Source organism: Petromyzon marinus, chromosome 65 (genome assembly GCF_048934315.1).
Source record: "Petromyzon marinus isolate PM22_M1 ecotype Great Lakes invasive population chromosome 65, UKy_Petmar_22M1.pri1.0, whole genome shotgun sequence".
In the NCBI taxonomy this organism is placed as follows: domain Eukaryota; kingdom Metazoa; phylum Chordata; class Hyperoartia; order Petromyzontiformes; family Petromyzontidae; genus Petromyzon; species Petromyzon marinus.
Genome location: NC_133731.1, coordinates 4902063 through 4918727, shown reverse-complemented (window position 1 = coordinate 4918727; position 16665 = coordinate 4902063). Strand labels below are relative to the sequence as shown.

The 16665-nt window shown below is 47.6% G+C and overlaps 1 protein-coding gene across 3 annotated transcripts in view; it reads right to left on the bottom strand.

The window, feature by feature from the left end:
* LOC116956414 (oxysterols receptor LXR-beta-like) overlaps window positions 1-16665 on the bottom strand; it is a 48541-nt gene that overhangs the window by 15476 nt on the left and 16400 nt on the right. For all 3 annotated transcript variants that reach the window (XM_076054268.1, XM_076054267.1, XM_076054266.1), the window contains 2 exons: window positions 6876-7130; window positions 882-1175 (listed from right to left, as the gene is read on the bottom strand). In XM_076054268.1, the coding sequence (XP_075910383.1) occupies window positions 882-1175; window positions 6876-7130 (549 nt within the window). The remainder of the gene's footprint in view (window positions 1-881; window positions 1176-6875; window positions 7131-16665) is intronic.

Sequence of the window (16665 nt, the reverse complement as noted above, 5' to 3'; positions counted from 1 at the left end):
AAAGGCAGCAATCACAGCGCTGTCCTCCAGACGGCCCGATCCCGTCACCTGATGAAGGCCGCTTGTGTTGTGGCCGAAACGTCGTGATTTTTTTTTTTTACCTACGTGACTTTACCGAATAGAACCAAAGAGTGTGGATCCTTGCAAGTCACGAAAGCGTCAAATCTAGAATCGCAACGATCACCATTTACGTTTTGTAAAACCGGCGCACGTCATCCGTGAATTATGAAAACGAAAAAGCGTTCCAAAGCCTGGAAGCCGCACGGCAGAATGACCCTTGACCTCCGAGCCCTCAGAAGGCGATTCGAAGATCTCGGGGGACCTCGTTGGAGAGTCAACGAGGATCACCTCCCGTACATTTTGCAGGGGGGGGGGGGCGAACCCAGCGGGTGCCTTGGAGGTCAGCAGCAGGATCCCACAGTTCGCTTCGCTACTTCACTGGAAGCCGACGTAAAGACGAGCGGGGCGGGGGGGGGGGCGGGGGGGGGGTGGTGTGCGACGTGCTCGCGGAACGGCGGTCGGAAAAAACGAGAGGCGCGCACAAAGACACCCCGCCCCCAGGTAGCCTTCAACAGACTGTTGGGCCAAGTGCTGTCAACGGGTAGCAGGCACGGCACACGACACGAGGCGGGCGGGTCGGGCGGGCGGGCGTGTGTGTGGCCAGCACCACGGGCGGGTCGGCGTGTGTGTGTGGCCAGCACCACGGGCGGGTCGGCGTGTGTGTGTGGCCAGCACCACGCCCGCCCCACCCTGCTCACCCGGCCACCTCATGTCTCCGCAGCGGCGACGTTTACCACGCCCGGTACCGCCCACCGCCCACCGCCCACCGCCACCGCCCACCGCCCACCGCCCACCGCCCACCGCTGCCACCGCCCACTCACACTGCTCCAGCATGCCGACGGCGCGGCACTTTTGCAGGCGGCAGTCCTGGCACTTGCGCCGCATGTAGACGTCGATCTCGCAGCGGGCGCCCGTCTTGCAGGCGTAGGTGGTGCCCTTGATGATGCTGCGCCGGAAGAAGCCCTTGCAGCCCTCGCAGCTCAGCACGTTGTAGTGGAAACCCGAGGCCTTGTCGCCGCACACCGAGCACAGCTCGTTGCCCAGCATCTTGGGCGCCGGGCCCTTCTTGCGCTTCAGCGGGGCGTCCGGAGGCGGAGGAGGAGGAGGTGTGGGGCCTGCAGCGCGGTGCGGGGAGAGAGAGACACGGTGGGGGAGAGAGACACGGTGGGGGGGGAGAGACACGGTGGGGAAGAGAGACACGGTGGGGGAGAGAGACACGGTGGGGAGAGGCACGGTGGGGGAGAGAGACACGGTGGGGGAGAGAGACACGGTGGGGAGAGAGGCACGGTGGGGAGAGACACGGGGGAGAGACACGAGGGAGAGACACGGGGGAGAGACACGGGGGAGAGACACGGGGGAGAGACACGGGGGAGAGACACGGGGGAGAGACACGGGGGAGAGACACGGTGGGAGAGACGCGGGGGAGAGACACGGGGGAGAGGCACGGTGGGAGAGGCACGGTGGGAGGGACACGGGAGAGAGACACGGTGGGGAGAGAGACACGGTGGGGGAGAGAGACACGGTGGGGAGAGGCACGGTGGGGAGAGACACGGGGGAGAGACACGAGGGAGAGACACGGGGGAGAGACACGGGGGAGAGACACGGTGGGAGAGACACGGGGGAGAGACACGGTGGGAGAGACACAGTGGGAGAGACACGGGGGAGAGACACGGTGGGAGAGACACGGGGGAGAGACACGGTGGGATAGACACGGGGGAGAGACACGGTGGGGGAGAGACACGGTGGGAGAGACACGGGGGAGAGACACGGCGGGAGAGATACGGTGGGAGAGACACGGGGGAGAGGCACGGGGGAGAGACACGGGGGAGAGATACGGGGGAAGAGACACGGGGGAGAGACACGGGGGAGAGACACGGGGGAGAGACACGGGGGAAGAGACAGGGGGGAAGAGACACGGGGGAAGAGACACGGGGGAAGAGACGCGGGGAAGAGACACGGGGGAGAGACACGGGGGAGAGACACGGGGGCAGACACGGGGCCAGACACGGGGGAGAGACACGGGGGAGAGACACGGGGGAGAGACACGGGGGAGAGACACGGAGGAGAGACAAGAGGGAGAGACGCGGTGGGAGAGACACAGGGGCAGACACGGGGAAGAGACACGGGGGAGAGACACGGGGGCAGACACGGGGGAAGAGACACGAGGGAGAGACACGGGGGAGAGACACGGGGGAGAGACACGGGGGAGAGACACAGGGGCAGCCACGGGGGAAAGACACGGGGGAGAGACACGGGGGAGAGACACGGAGGAGAGACAAGAGGGAGAGACACGGGGGGAGAGACGCGGGGGAGAGACACGGTGGGAGAGACACAGGGGCAGACACGGGGAAGAGACACGGAGGAGAGACACGGGGGAGAGACACGGGGGAAGAGACACAAGGGAAGAGACACGGGGGAAGAGACACGGGGGAAGAGACACGGGGGAGAGACACGGGGGGAGAGACACGGGGGAGAGACACGGGGTAGAGACACGGGGGAGAGACACGGGGGGAGAGACACGGGGGAGAGACACGGGGGAGAGACACGGGGGGAGAGACACGGGGGAGAGACACGGGGGAGAGACACGGGGGAGAGACACGGGGGGAGAGGCACGGTGGGAGAGACACGGTGGGAGAGACACGGTGGGAGAGACACGGGGGAGAGACACGGGGGGAGAGGCACGGTGGGAGAGCCACGGTGGGAGAGACACGGGGGAGAGACACGGGGGAGAGACACGGGGGGAGAGGCACGGTGGGAGAGACACGGGGGGAGAGGCACGGTGGGAGAGACACGGTGGGAGAGACACGGTGGGAGAGACACGGGGGAGAGACACGGGGGGAGAGGCACGGTGGGAGAGCCACGGTGGGAGAGACACGGGGGAGAGACACGGGGGAGAGACACGGGGGAGAGACACGGGGGAGAGACATGGGGGAGAGACACGGCGGGAGAGACACGGGGTAGAGACACGGGGGAGAGACACGGGGGGAGAGACACGGGGGGAGAGACACGGGGGAGAGACACGGGGGAGAAACACGGGGGAGAGACACCGGGGAGAGACACGGGGGAGAGACACGGGGGAGAGACACAGAGAGAGATGAGCGACGCCCCCCCCTGTAGAATTTCCGAGTCCTGGGTGAGAATTCGATGGGTTCATTTGAAACACCGAACGGCCCAAGTGGCACGCACAGCTGTAATCCAGGCGCTGAAGAGGCAGCAGCGAGGGATGGTGGATCGCCACGCACATGCGGGTGAAATAAAGGAATGGCACCAACTAAAAAAGGCAACGTCATTCGTGCAAGCTGCCTCTCGCGACACCGCGCCATCTGCAAAAACACACGGAGGTGGTGCCCGTATACAACTGATGTGTTTTCAGCCAATTAATGCATGTACAGTGAAGCCTTGAATTGCGAGTAACTTGGTCTGCGAGTGTTTTGCAGGACGAGCAAAAACTTTTAAGTAAATATTAATTTGATAAACGAGCCGATGTCTTGCACTACGAGTAGTGTACGTATACGCTTTGTCTGCCGAGCGTCACGTGATCACAACTGAGCCGATGGTTCTTCTCTCTCCCGCTGCGGGATTGTGGGTAATCGTCTCCCATGCTCGGTCTCAGTCGGCGTGCCTCAATCGTATAGTCAACATCCGTGCGAGCGTATACTGTTTACTATAGTACTATAGTGTTGTGACCACGTGTGTACTGTTTACTATAGTACTATAGTGTTGTGACCACGTGTGTACTGTTTACTATAGTACTATAGTGTTGTGACCACGTGTATACTGTTTACTACAGTACAGTATAGTGTTGTGATCACGTGTGTACTGTTTACTACAGTATAGTGATGTGATCACGTGTGTACTGTTTACTATAGTACTATAGTGTTGTGACCACGTGTATACTGTTTACTATAGTACTATAGTGTTGTGACCACGTGTATACTGTTTATTATAGTACTATAGTGTTGTGACCACGTGTATACTGTTTACTACAGTACTATAGTGTTGTGACCTCGTGTGTACTGTTTACTATAGTACAGTATAGTGTTGTGACCACGTGTATACTGTTTACTATAGTACTATAGTGTTGTGACCACGTGTATACTGTTTATTATAGTACTATAGTGTTGTGACCACGTGTGTACTGTTTACTATAGTACTATAGTGTTGTGACCACGTGTATACTGTTTACTACAGTACAGTATAGTGTTGTGACCACGTGTGTACTGTTTACTACAGTATAGTGATGTGACCACGTGTGTACTGTTTACTATAGTACTATAGTGTTGTGACCACGTGTGTACTGTTTACTATAGTACTATAGCGTTGTGACCACGTGTATACTGTTTACTATAGTACTATAGTGTTGTGATCACGTGTATACTGTTTACTACAGTACAGTATAGCGTTGTGACCACGTGTGTACTGTTAACTACAGCATAGTGATGTGACCACGTGTATACTGTTTACTACAGTACTATAGTGTTGTGACCACGTGTATACTGTTTACTATAGTACTAGTGTTGTGACCACGTGTATACTGTTTACTACAGTACAGTATAGTGTTGTGACCACGTGTATACTGTTTACTACAGTACAGTATAGTGTTGTGACCACGCATGTACTGTTTACTACAGTATAGTGATGTGACCACGTGTGTACTGTTTACTATAGTACTATAGTGTTGTGACCACGTGTGTACTGTTTACTATAGTACTATAGTGTTGTGACCACGTGTATACTGTTTACTATAGTACTAGAGTGTTGTGATCACGTGTATACTGTTTACTACAGTACAGTATAGTGTTGTGACCACGTGTATACTGTTTACTACAGTAAAGTATAGTGTTGTGACCACGCGTGTACTGTTTACTATAGTACAGTATAGTGTTGTGACCACGTGTATACTGTTTACTACAGTACAGTATAGTGTTGTGACCACGTGTATACTGTTTACTACAGTATAGTGTTGTGACCACGTGTGTACTGTTTACTACAGTATAGCGTTGTGACCACGTCTATACTGTTTACTACAGTACAGTATAGTGTTGTGACCACGTGTGTACTGTTTACTATAGTACTAGTGTTGTGACCACGTGTATACTGTTTACTACAGTACAGTATAGCGTTGTGACCACGTGTATACTGTTTACTACAGTACAGTATAGCGTTGTGACCACGTGTATACTGTTTACTACAGTACTATAGTGTTGTGACCACGTGTGTACTGCTTACTACAGTACTATAGTGTTATGACCACGTGTATGTGCATAAAGCATTTTTTTTATTTTTGTGTCCAAGTGCAGTGATGACTGTTCTTTAGAAAAGCACCACCCGTGAATGAGGCTGTAGCAGTGCGAGCGATGAATCTGTTTAACGACAATGCAACGGCACATTTCCGCAAAATCCTCAAAAGGAGGCAAAAGCGAGCGTCATTGGGATAGGCTCCTTGTTCAAGTCGCACAAAAATAAAAAAACGATTCCAGTGAGCCAACAGATGGCAGTGATTCCGTTACTGCAAGTGAAAGTCGTCCCAACACAATAACCCTCCCTCCTCCTCTCCTCTCTCTCGTCTCCCTCACACCGGCCACGATTAAATTTAATTAATACATTTCATTACTTTATATATTACATTTAAATACAAATATAAAAAAAGTACAGTATTTCGTATTAATCTTTTTTTTTAAATATATTTTTGGGTTGTGGAACGAATCATCTGAGTTTCCATTATTTCTGATTCTGATTCTGATGTACGAGTGATTTGGATTACAAACACGAATTATGCTCGCAATCCAAGGTTTCACTGTGGGTGGGTATGTTGAACTACTTTAGCGCCGTACGTAGCCAACCGTGCTAATCGGCGGTGCGGGGGGTAAGGATAACCAAACATAAAAAAAAAACTGTTCTGAAGAAATAAGTCTTGAATGTAGATTGAAAACAAAAAAACCCTCGTGATTTGTTATTGTAAAGGCTGTAAGGGAATTTTTATTTTTTTAAAATCCTTGCGTTTGTCCCTTCCGTGCGGCGGGTGTACAGACCGAAAAAACACACTACCATACCTCTCGCGCCACAAGGTTTACTCCGTATTCTTGTACAGGGAAATTATTGAGTTTACAGGTCCACACGGCGTACAGCCGTTTCAATGGCGTAAAGATACGCGTGCGGCCATTTGTTTGTGTTTCTCCCTTGCGATGAACGTTGAGATTTATAAGGGGCACGGGGTGACCAATAAGGTCTAGAATTCGACTGTATTAAAGTAGGCCACTGATAAGGGATTGACTTAACCCGACGTGGCACGCGTGCAAACGCACAGTCAGCACGTGTGTCAAGGCCTCCGATTGGTGCAGCGAGGCCTCAGAGAGGATTGGCTAAGGACACAGAATTGAAATGATTGGTGGAGGGAAATTCAAACTTAAAAAAGCGGGGAAAGGGAGATGGTTGACATCCGTTGGAGAAGAGAGAGAGAGGACGGGGATTGGCCGAGAGAAATGCGGTGAGCGAGCCGTCCAGAGGCGGGGGGGGGGGGCTCTCGGAGGGATAGTTCGTGCGCGAATGAAAGTGAAGTCCGGGGCCTATGGGAGGGTGCTGTGGTCCGCAATAGAGGCCCTTAGCCTTGCAAGAACGTGCGCGGTGGGAAAGAAGTGAAAACATACGCACGTCTTCGCGAGCGCGCGCGTGTGCCGCGCCGGCCTTCAAAGGCGCCGGGCCAACACCACTTGCCCCTAGGGTCTGTTAAAGGCTACACGGGAGGGGTGGGATCTTTGCCCTTTGTCGTGTGACGTGCGTGCGTGCGTGCGTGCGTGGCGCGGGCCAACACCCACCGCTGTCGTCGCGCATCTCCATCATGATGGTGTCGAGCACGCGGCTCTGGATGGTATTGAGGAGGCTGGTGGCAGCCAGCAACCCCTCCTGGCGCTCCCTCTCCTGCTGCTGCTGCTGCTCCAGCTGCTCCAGCTGCTGCTGCTGCTGCTGCTGCCTCTGCGCTCCATCCTTGCCGCCTCCTCCGCCGCCGCCCGCGGCCGCTTCTCCGCCGCTCTCGGCGGCGCCGATGCCGACCGGCGCCAACCGCCCATCCCCTGCGTCGGCAATGAAAAAACCCGGTCGGTCGTCGGTCTCTCGCCACCACCGCCACCACCGCCACCACCGCCCCCCGGGCATCGCTCACTCTCGGCAAGCTCGTTAACGTCGCCACCGCGTGCGGCGGTAGGAAGAATTAAATAAAACAAAGACAGTAAAACCTTGGATTGCGAGGAGCATAATTCGTTCCGGAAACGTGTTTGTAATCCAAACCACTCGTGCATCAAAGCGCTCGTCGTATATCAGTTGTGATCACGTGACGCTCGGCGAGACAAAGCGTCTACACGTACTACTACTCGTACTGCGAGACCCTCGCTCGTTTATCAAATTAATATTCATTTACAAATGTTTGCTCGTCTTGCGAAACACTCGCAGACCCAAGTCACTCGCAATCCGAGGTTTTACTGTACTTGCATTTCGTTTGTACTCAAAATAATATTTTGGGTTAGTTCGCGTCAATATACATGGGTCGCGAAAACCCCGAAACCGCCACACAATGAAGCTGGATGCGGTTGCCGGCGAAACGTCGTGAAACTCAAACTTGTCAATGTTGTGGATATTTACTCTCCACCGCCACACACGGCGTTGCCCCAAGTGGTAAACTGACCGGCGCGTTTTGTTCACGTGACAAACCTGACAGAGAAACAACAAAATAACAAAATATATATAAAACAATAAAAAATTCTCACGACGTTTCGACCATAACTCAAACGGTCATCATCAGGTGTGTCGGTTTGCATAAATTTATTTTGAAAACGGCATATTTATTTATATATATAAAAATAACGTTTGCGTCACGCGCAACGATGGCAGTTTGCCAGGACTAGTCCATCTATTTTTTGAAAAGAGGAGGGGGGAGACGAAATTTGTTTTTATGTATGCTGTCTGAAAGGCACTGTAAGCGTGAACAATCAATCAAGAACTGAAATGATTTATCAAATCTTTCCAATGATTGCTAAGATAGAATCCATCTTCTCGGTTGAAATTGTCTCTGTGTTTGTATATGTGGATAGCCTCATGAACGAATCTCTCATGGAAGCCAGATGGCTTACAAAGAACCTCCGTCTTGGAAAAGTCAATGGCATGTGAGCCTACTGAATTAGAACAATGATCTGCTACGGCCGAGGTGTTGGTCCTACCGTGTTTAAGGTCTGCTTTATGTTCACGAATGCGGTCCGAGATATGGCGTTTGGTTTCTCCAATGTAACTACTACCACAGAGGCAACTTAGTTTGTAGACACCAGGGTATTGTATGTCCGGAATCACATCTTTTACAGACGGAACCAGATCACGGATTTTATGTAATGTGTTGAAACGGACCTGGATCTTGTGTTTATTCAAGATTTTGGAGATCTTTTTTGTGATCCCAGCAATGTAGGGTAAAGTGATGGTTTTGAAAGGCTCCTCAAGAGGGTTCTTCTTCATGGTTTGAGTGATAGCTTTGCGGATTGTATAGTCGGAGTAACCATTAGCCCTAAGAGCTTGGTGTACGTGCTTGAGTTCACTGCTTATGTGTTCCTGGTCGGATATGCATTGGGCTCTATGATACAGAGTCTTGATGAGAGAATTCTTCTGTGATGGATGGTGGTGGGAATCCGGTTTCAGATAAGCATCCGTATGGGTAGCTTTCCTGTAGACAGAGTGGCTCATTGAACCATCAGGTCTCTTTTTAATTAGGACATCCAAAAAAGGTATCTTGCCATCTATTTCGACTTCCATGGTAAATCTGATGGCTGGGTGTATGGAATTGATGTGGTCGAAGAATTTGTCTAGAGCAGGCCGGCCATGTGGCCAGATGACAAAAGTGTCATCCACGTACCTCTTCCATAAGGTTGGGCGCAGAGTGGCAGTCTGGATGGCGTCAGTCTCAAATTTCTCCATGAAAATGTTAGCTATAACTGGAGAAAGGGGGGAGCCCATTGGGGTGCCCTCAGTTTGTTTGTAGAAAGTTCCATTCCAAGTGAAGTATGTATTGGTTAAACAGTGTCTCACCAGGGGGGGTACCTCAGTGTTTAGTCCTTGATGAACCAAGTCTTCAATGATTGCAATGGTGTCAGGTACAGGAACCTTGGTGAATAAGGAAACTACATCAAAACTGACAAGCAGGTCGTCTGGGGACAGGGAAATACCCTTGATTGTTGATACCAGGTGAGTAGAATTTTGTACCGCAGAGGTGGTCTTTCCAGTGAAAGGACGCAGGATTTCAGACAAAAAACGAGCTAGTTTGTAGGTGGGGGAGCTGATAGTAGAGACTATGGGACGAAGAGGTGTATCAACTTTATGTATTTTTGGTAAGCCGTATAATCTTGGTGGCCTGGCAGCAGAAGGTTTCAACGAAAACTGTTTAGATTGATCAATTAATGCGGTTGAATCAGAAATTATTTTGTTGGTTTGTGTGACGAGGCTGTTGGTGGGATCTCTTTTTATTTTTGTATAACTACCATCGTCGAGTAATTCTTTAATTTTGTTGTTGTATTCTATTTTATCCATGATAACAGTAGCATTGCCTTTGTCAGCTGAGAGAACTACAATATCATTCCTCTTTTTTAATTTATATAATTCAAAACGCTCATCTTTGCTGAGGTTGCTAGCTGGCATCTTAGCGTTTTTGAGGGTTGCAGCGATTTCAGATCTTGCTACGTCTGCAGCGATGTGACCCAGGCCCCTGAGAGCAACGTCTACTTGGGCAATTATATCATTAACTGGTATGTGTTTAGGTGTGACTGCAAAGTTTAGACCTTTAGCTAAAACGGATTTCAGACCATCGGAAATAGAACTGTTACTGCGATTAATTACGACTTTATTAACGTCTAACTTTTTGGTGTGTGGGTCCGGTCTTTTGTTTAAGAGGAGGTTAAATTTGGAAATCAGGTTTTCCTTACATTTGGTCGACATAGTAGCAGCTGAAGAGGCAGTCATATTGTCTACATGTTCCCAATCCGATGTGGACATTATTGCCGTCAATGATAAGTGTGATTTGTAGAGTGTCTTGTCTAACTGATCTAGTTCTGTGCGTATAAGTCTGATTTTTTTCTGAGATAAGAGCTAAGCTAGTTTTGAAAAGAATTCGTTTCGCATTAGAAGAAGTTACAGTAGCAGAGGTGAGTGTAAATGCGATTGGTATTACCCCAGAGTCGCGGCATCTCTTCAGGAAGGTGAGAGACTCGATCAGCTGAGCTTTCTTATCCCGGAGTTTGTTGAAAGATCTTAAAGTTATGTGAAAACCCTCCCCGTAGAGGCGATTAAATTTTGATTTAAAGCTTTCGTGACTGCAGTAATTCATATTCTTAGTTTTTTCGGTAAAGTCACGTTGAAGAGAAACAACAAAATAACAAAATATATATAAAACAATAAAAAATTCTCACGACGTTTCGACCATAACTCAAACGGTCATCATCAGGTGTGTCGGTTTGCATAAATTTATTTTGAAAACGGCATATTTATTTATATATATAAAAATAACGTTTGCGTCACGCGCAACGATGGCAGTTTGCCAGGACTAGTCCATCTATTTTTTGGATAAAATAGAATACAACAACAAAATTAAAGAATTACTCGACGATGGTAGTTATACAAAAATAAAAAGAGATCCCACCAACAGCCTCGTCACACAAACCAACAAAATAATTTCTGATTCAACCGCATTAATTGATCAATCTAAACAGTTTTCGTTGAAACCTTCTGCTGCCAGGCCACCAAGATTATACGGCTTACCAAAAATACATAAAGTTGATACACCTCTTCGTCCCATAGTCTCTACTATCAGCTCCCCCACCTACAAACTAGCTCGTTTTTTGTCTGAAATCCTGCGTCCTTTCACTGGAAAGACCACCTCTGCGGTACAAAATTCTACTCACCTGGTATCAACAATCAAGGGTATTTCCCTGTCCCCAGACGACCTGCTTGTCAGTTTTGATGTAGTTTCCTTATTCACCAAGGTTCCTGTACCTGACACCATTGCAATCATTGAAGACTTGGTTCATCAAGGACTAAACACTGAGGTACCCCCCCTGGTGAGACACTGTTTAACCAATACATACTTCACTTGGAATGGAACTTTCTACAAACAAACTGAGGGCACCCCAATGGGCTCCCCCCTTTCTCCAGTTATAGCTAACATTTTCATGGAGAAATTTGAGACTGACGCCATCCAGACTGCCACTCTGCGCCCAACCTTATGGAAGAGGTACGTGGATGACACTTTTGTCATCTGGCCACATGGCCGGCCTGCTCTAGACAAATTCTTCGACCACATCAATTCCATACACCCAGCCATCAGATTTACCATGGAAGTCGAAATAGATGGCAAGATACCTTTTTTGGATGTCCTAATTAAAAAGAGACCTGATGGTTCAATGAGCCACTCTGTCTACAGGAAAGCTACCCATACGGATGCTTATCTGAAACCGGATTCCCACCACCATCCATCACAGAAGAATTCTCTCATCAAGACTCTGTATCATAGAGCCCAATGCATATCCGACCAGGAACACATAAGCAGTGAACTCAAGCACGTACACCAAGCTCTTAGGGCTAATGGTTACTCCGACTATACAATCCGCAAAGCTATCACTCAAACCATGAAGAAGAACCCTCTTGAGGAGCCTTTCAAAACCATCACTTTACCCTACATTGCTGGGATCACAAAAAAGATCTCCAAAATCTTGAATAAACACAAGATCCAGGTCCGTTTCAACACATTACATAAAATCCGTGATCTGGTTCCGTCTGTAAAAGATGTGATTCCGGACATACAATACCCTGGTGTCTACAAACTAAGTTGCCTCTGTGGTAGTAGTTACATTGGAGAAACCAAACGCCATATCTCGGACCGCATTCGTGAACATAAAGCAGACCTTAAACACGGTAGGACCAACACCTCGGCCGTAGCAGATCATTGTTCTAATTCAGTAGGCTCACATGCCATTGACTTTTCCAAGACGGAGGTTCTTTGTAAGCCATCTGGCTTCCATGAGAGATTCGTTCATGAGGCTATCCACATATACAAACACAGAGACAATTTCAACCGAGAAGATGGATTCTATCTTAGCAATCATTGGAAAGATTTGATAAATCATTTCAGTTCTTGATTGATTGTTCACGCTTACAGTGCCTTTCAGACAGCATACATAAAAACAAATTTCGTCTCCCCCCTCCTCTTTTCAAAAAATAGATGGACTAGTCCTGGCAAACTGCCATCGTTGCGCGTGACGCAAACGTTATTTTTATATATATAAATAAATATGCCGTTTTCAAAATAAATTTATGCAAACCGACACACCTGATGATGACCGTTTGAGTTATGGTCGAAACGTCGTGAGAATTTTTTATTGTTTTATATATATTTTGTTATTTTGTTGTTTCTCTTCAACGTGACTTTACCGAAAAAACTAAGAATATGAATTACTGCAGTCACGAAAGCTTTAAATCAAAATTTAATCGCCTCTACGGGGAGGGTTTTCACATAACTTTAAGATCTTTCAACAAACTCCGGGATAAGAAAGCTCAGCTGATCGAGTCTCTCACCTTCCTGAAGAGATGCCGCGACTCTGGGGTAATACCAATCGCATTTACACTCACCTCTGCTACTGTAACTTCTTCTAATGCGAAACGAATTCTTTTCAAAACTAGCTTAGCTCTTATCTCAGAAAAAATCAGACTTATACGCACAGAACTAGATCAGTTAGACAAGACACTCTACAAATCACACTTATCATTGACGGCAATAATGTCCACATCGGATTGGGAACATGTAGACAATATGACTGCCTCTTCAGCTGCTACTATGTCGACCAAATGTAAGGAAAACCTGATTTCCAAATTTAACCTCCTCTTAAACAAAAGACCGGACCCACACACCAAAAAGTTAGACGTTAATAAAGTCGTAATTAATCGCAGTAACAGTTCTATTTCCGATGGTCTGAAATCCGTTTTAGCTAAAGGTCTAAACTTTGCAGTCACACCTAAACACATACCAGTTAATGATATAATTGCCCAAGTAGACGTTGCTCTCAGGGGCCTGGGTCACATCGCTGCAGACGTAGCAAGATCTGAAATCGCTGCAACCCTCAAAAACGCTAAGATGCCAGCTAGCAACCTCAGCAAAGATGAGCGTTTTGAATTATATAAATTAAAAAAGAGGAATGATATTGTAGTTCTCTCAGCTGACAAAGGCAATGCTACTGTTATCATGGATAAAATAGAATACAACAACAAAATTAAAGAATTACTCGACGATGGTAGTTATACAAAAATAAAAAGAGATCCCACCAACAGCCTCGTCACACAAACCAACAAAATAATTTCTGATTCAACCGCATTAATTGATCAATCTAAACAGTTTTCGTTGAAACCTTCTGCTGCCAGGCCACCAAGATTATACGGCTTACCAAAAATACATAAAGTTGATACACCTCTTTGTCCCATAGTCTCTACTATCAGCTCCCCCACCTACAAACTAGCTCGTTTTTTGTCTGAAATCCTGCGTCCTTTCACTGGAAAGACCACCTCTGCGGTACAAAATTCTACTCACCTGGTATCAACAATCAAGGGTATTTCCCTGTCCCCAGACGACCTGCTTGTCAGTTTTGATGTAGTTTCCTTATTCACCAAGGTTCCTGTACCTGACACCATTGCAATCATTGAAGACTTGGTTCATCAAGGACTAAACACTGAGGTACCCCCCCTGGTGAGACACTGTTTAACCAATACATACTTCACTTGGAATGGAACTTTCTACAAACAAACTGAGGGCACCCCAATGGGCTCCCCCCTTTCTCCAGTTATAGCTAACATTTTCATGGAGAAATTTGAGACTGACGCCATCCAGACTGCCACTCTGCGCCCAACCTTATGGAAGAGGTACGTGGATGACACTTTTGTCATCTGGCCACATGGCCGGCCTGCTCTAGACAAATTCTTCGACCACATCAATTCCATACACCCAGCCATCAGATTTACCATGGAAGTCGAAATAGATGGCAAGATACCTTTTTTGGATGTCCTAATTAAAAAGAGACCTGATGGTTCAATGAGCCACTCTGTCTACAGGAAAGCTACCCATACGGATGCTTATCTGAAACCGGATTCCCACCACCATCCATCACAGAAGAATTCTCTCATCAAGACTCTGTATCATAGAGCCCAATGCATATCCGACCAGGAACACATAAGCAGTGAACTCAAGCACGTACACCAAGCTCTTAGGGCTAATGGTTACTCCGACTATACAATCCGCAAAGCTATCACTCAAACCATGAAGAAGAACCCTCTTGAGGAGCCTTTCAAAACCATCACTTTACCCTACATTGCTGGGATCACAAAAAAGATCTCCAAAATCTTGAATAAACACAAGATCCAGGTCCGTTTCAACACATTACATAAAATCCGTGATCTGGTTCCGTCTGTAAAAGATGTGATTCCGGACATACAATACCCTGGTGTCTACAAACTAAGTTGCCTCTGTGGTAGTAGTTACATTGGAGAAACCAAACGCCATATCTCGGACCGCATTCGTGAACATAAAGCAGACCTTAAACACGGTAGGACCAACACCTCGGCCGTAGCAGATCATTGTTCTAATTCAGTAGGCTCACATGCCATTGACTTTTCCAAGACGGAGGTTCTTTGTAAGCCATCTGGCTTCCATGAGAGATTCGTTCATGAGGCTATCCACATATACAAACACAGAGACAATTTCAACCGAGAAGATGGATTCTATCTTAGCAATCATTGGAAAGATTTGATAAATCATTTCAGTTCTTGATTGATTGTTCACGCTTACAGTGCCTTTCAGACAGCATACATAAAAACAAATTTCGTCTCCCCCCTCCTCTTTTCAAAAAATAGATGGACTAGTCCTGGGCAAACTGCCATCGTTGCGCGTGACGCAAACGTTATTTTTATATATATAAATAAATATGCCGTTTTCAAAATAAATTTATGCAAACCGACACACCTGATGATGACCGTTTGAGTTATGGTCGAAACGTCGTGAGAATTTTTTATTGTTTTATATATATTTTGTTATTTTGTTGTTTCTCTTCAACGTGACTTTACCGAAAAAACTAAGAATATGAATTACTGCAGTCACGAAAGCTTTAAATCAAAATTTAAACCTGACAGAGTTGGCGGCTGTGGCGGGCGGCGGTGGCGGGTTTAACGGCACATTTAATATTTAGATTTAAAGCTTTCGTGACTGCAGTAATTCATATTCTTAGCTCATTCGGTAAAGTCACGTTGAAGGGAAACAATAAAATAATAAAAAATATATAAAACAATAAAATTTCTCACGACGTTTCGACCATAACACAAACGGTCATCATCAGGTGTGAAAAACCAACGGCAAGAAACATTTGAAAGAAGTGGCGGTTTGCATTTATTATTTTATTTTTAAACGGTGTTTTTATTTATAAAAAAAACCGTTTGCACCACGGGCAGCGATTTGGCAGTTTGTTTAGAAGGACGAGTCCATCTATGTTCTGAAAAGAGGAGGGGGGGAGACGAAAAATTAATGTATGCCGTCTGAAAGCCACCGTAAGCGTGAACAATCAATCAAGACCCGAAACGGTTTATCAGATCCTTCCAATGATTGCTAAGCCAGAATCCATCTTCTCGGTTGAAATTGTCTCTGTGCAATCGAACCCAAAAAAAAAAAAACCCTTTATTGTGAATAATATTTGGTCGGCAAAAGACGACCACCACGTTGCAAAGTGTCCTTTGCGCTGTTCGCCTTTCGGCGTTGTTCCCCCTGGTCTAACGCCAGCGGTGACACAAGGCCATTGGGAAAGCTTTCTCCGGTGTAGGCCAATCAGTTTCAAAGGCAACGCATATATAATTGTCAAGAGCATGTTTGTTTGCATGTTTTTTTTGCCACAAGTACTGTCGTGTGTTCAATGCAGACTTGACATCCCTGCAAAAAAGCTTTCATCCATTTGCTGTTTCGAACATCTTAACGCGGCACTTGTCTTAATGCCGGCAAAGGCTATAATAAAACCTACTATTATTTTTCATCAGTTTTGAAACCGGCAGAAAAAGGTCCCCATATATGTATATAAAAAAAGTTTCGGGCAACGAGGCCCCCTTATTCATTGCACGTTAACCCACGTGCGGTGGTCGACGTAGATGAAGACGGAGAGAACCGAGCGTCTCACTGGGGAGAGCACCTCGAGCTCAGGCGCTCCATTGAAACATAAAATCAAGAGACCCTGTGGAGGGGATCTCCAGAGCTCCGTCTGGTGGTGGCCGCAGAGAGATGTTGACTACCTCGCCTGGTACGCAGGAGGTCGTGGGTTCGGTCCCAACCCTGACGCATGCTGCTGTATATTAGAAGTTGGCGGTGTCTCTCTCTCTCATCATCATGGTGACTAGGAGATGTTGACTACCTCGCCTGGTACGCAGGAGGTCGTGGGTTCGATCCCGACCCTGACGCCTGCTGCTGCTGTATATTTGGAGTTGGCGGTGTCTCTCTCTCATCATCATCATCACGGTGGCTATGAGATGTTAACTACCTCGCCTGGTATGCAGGAGGTCGTG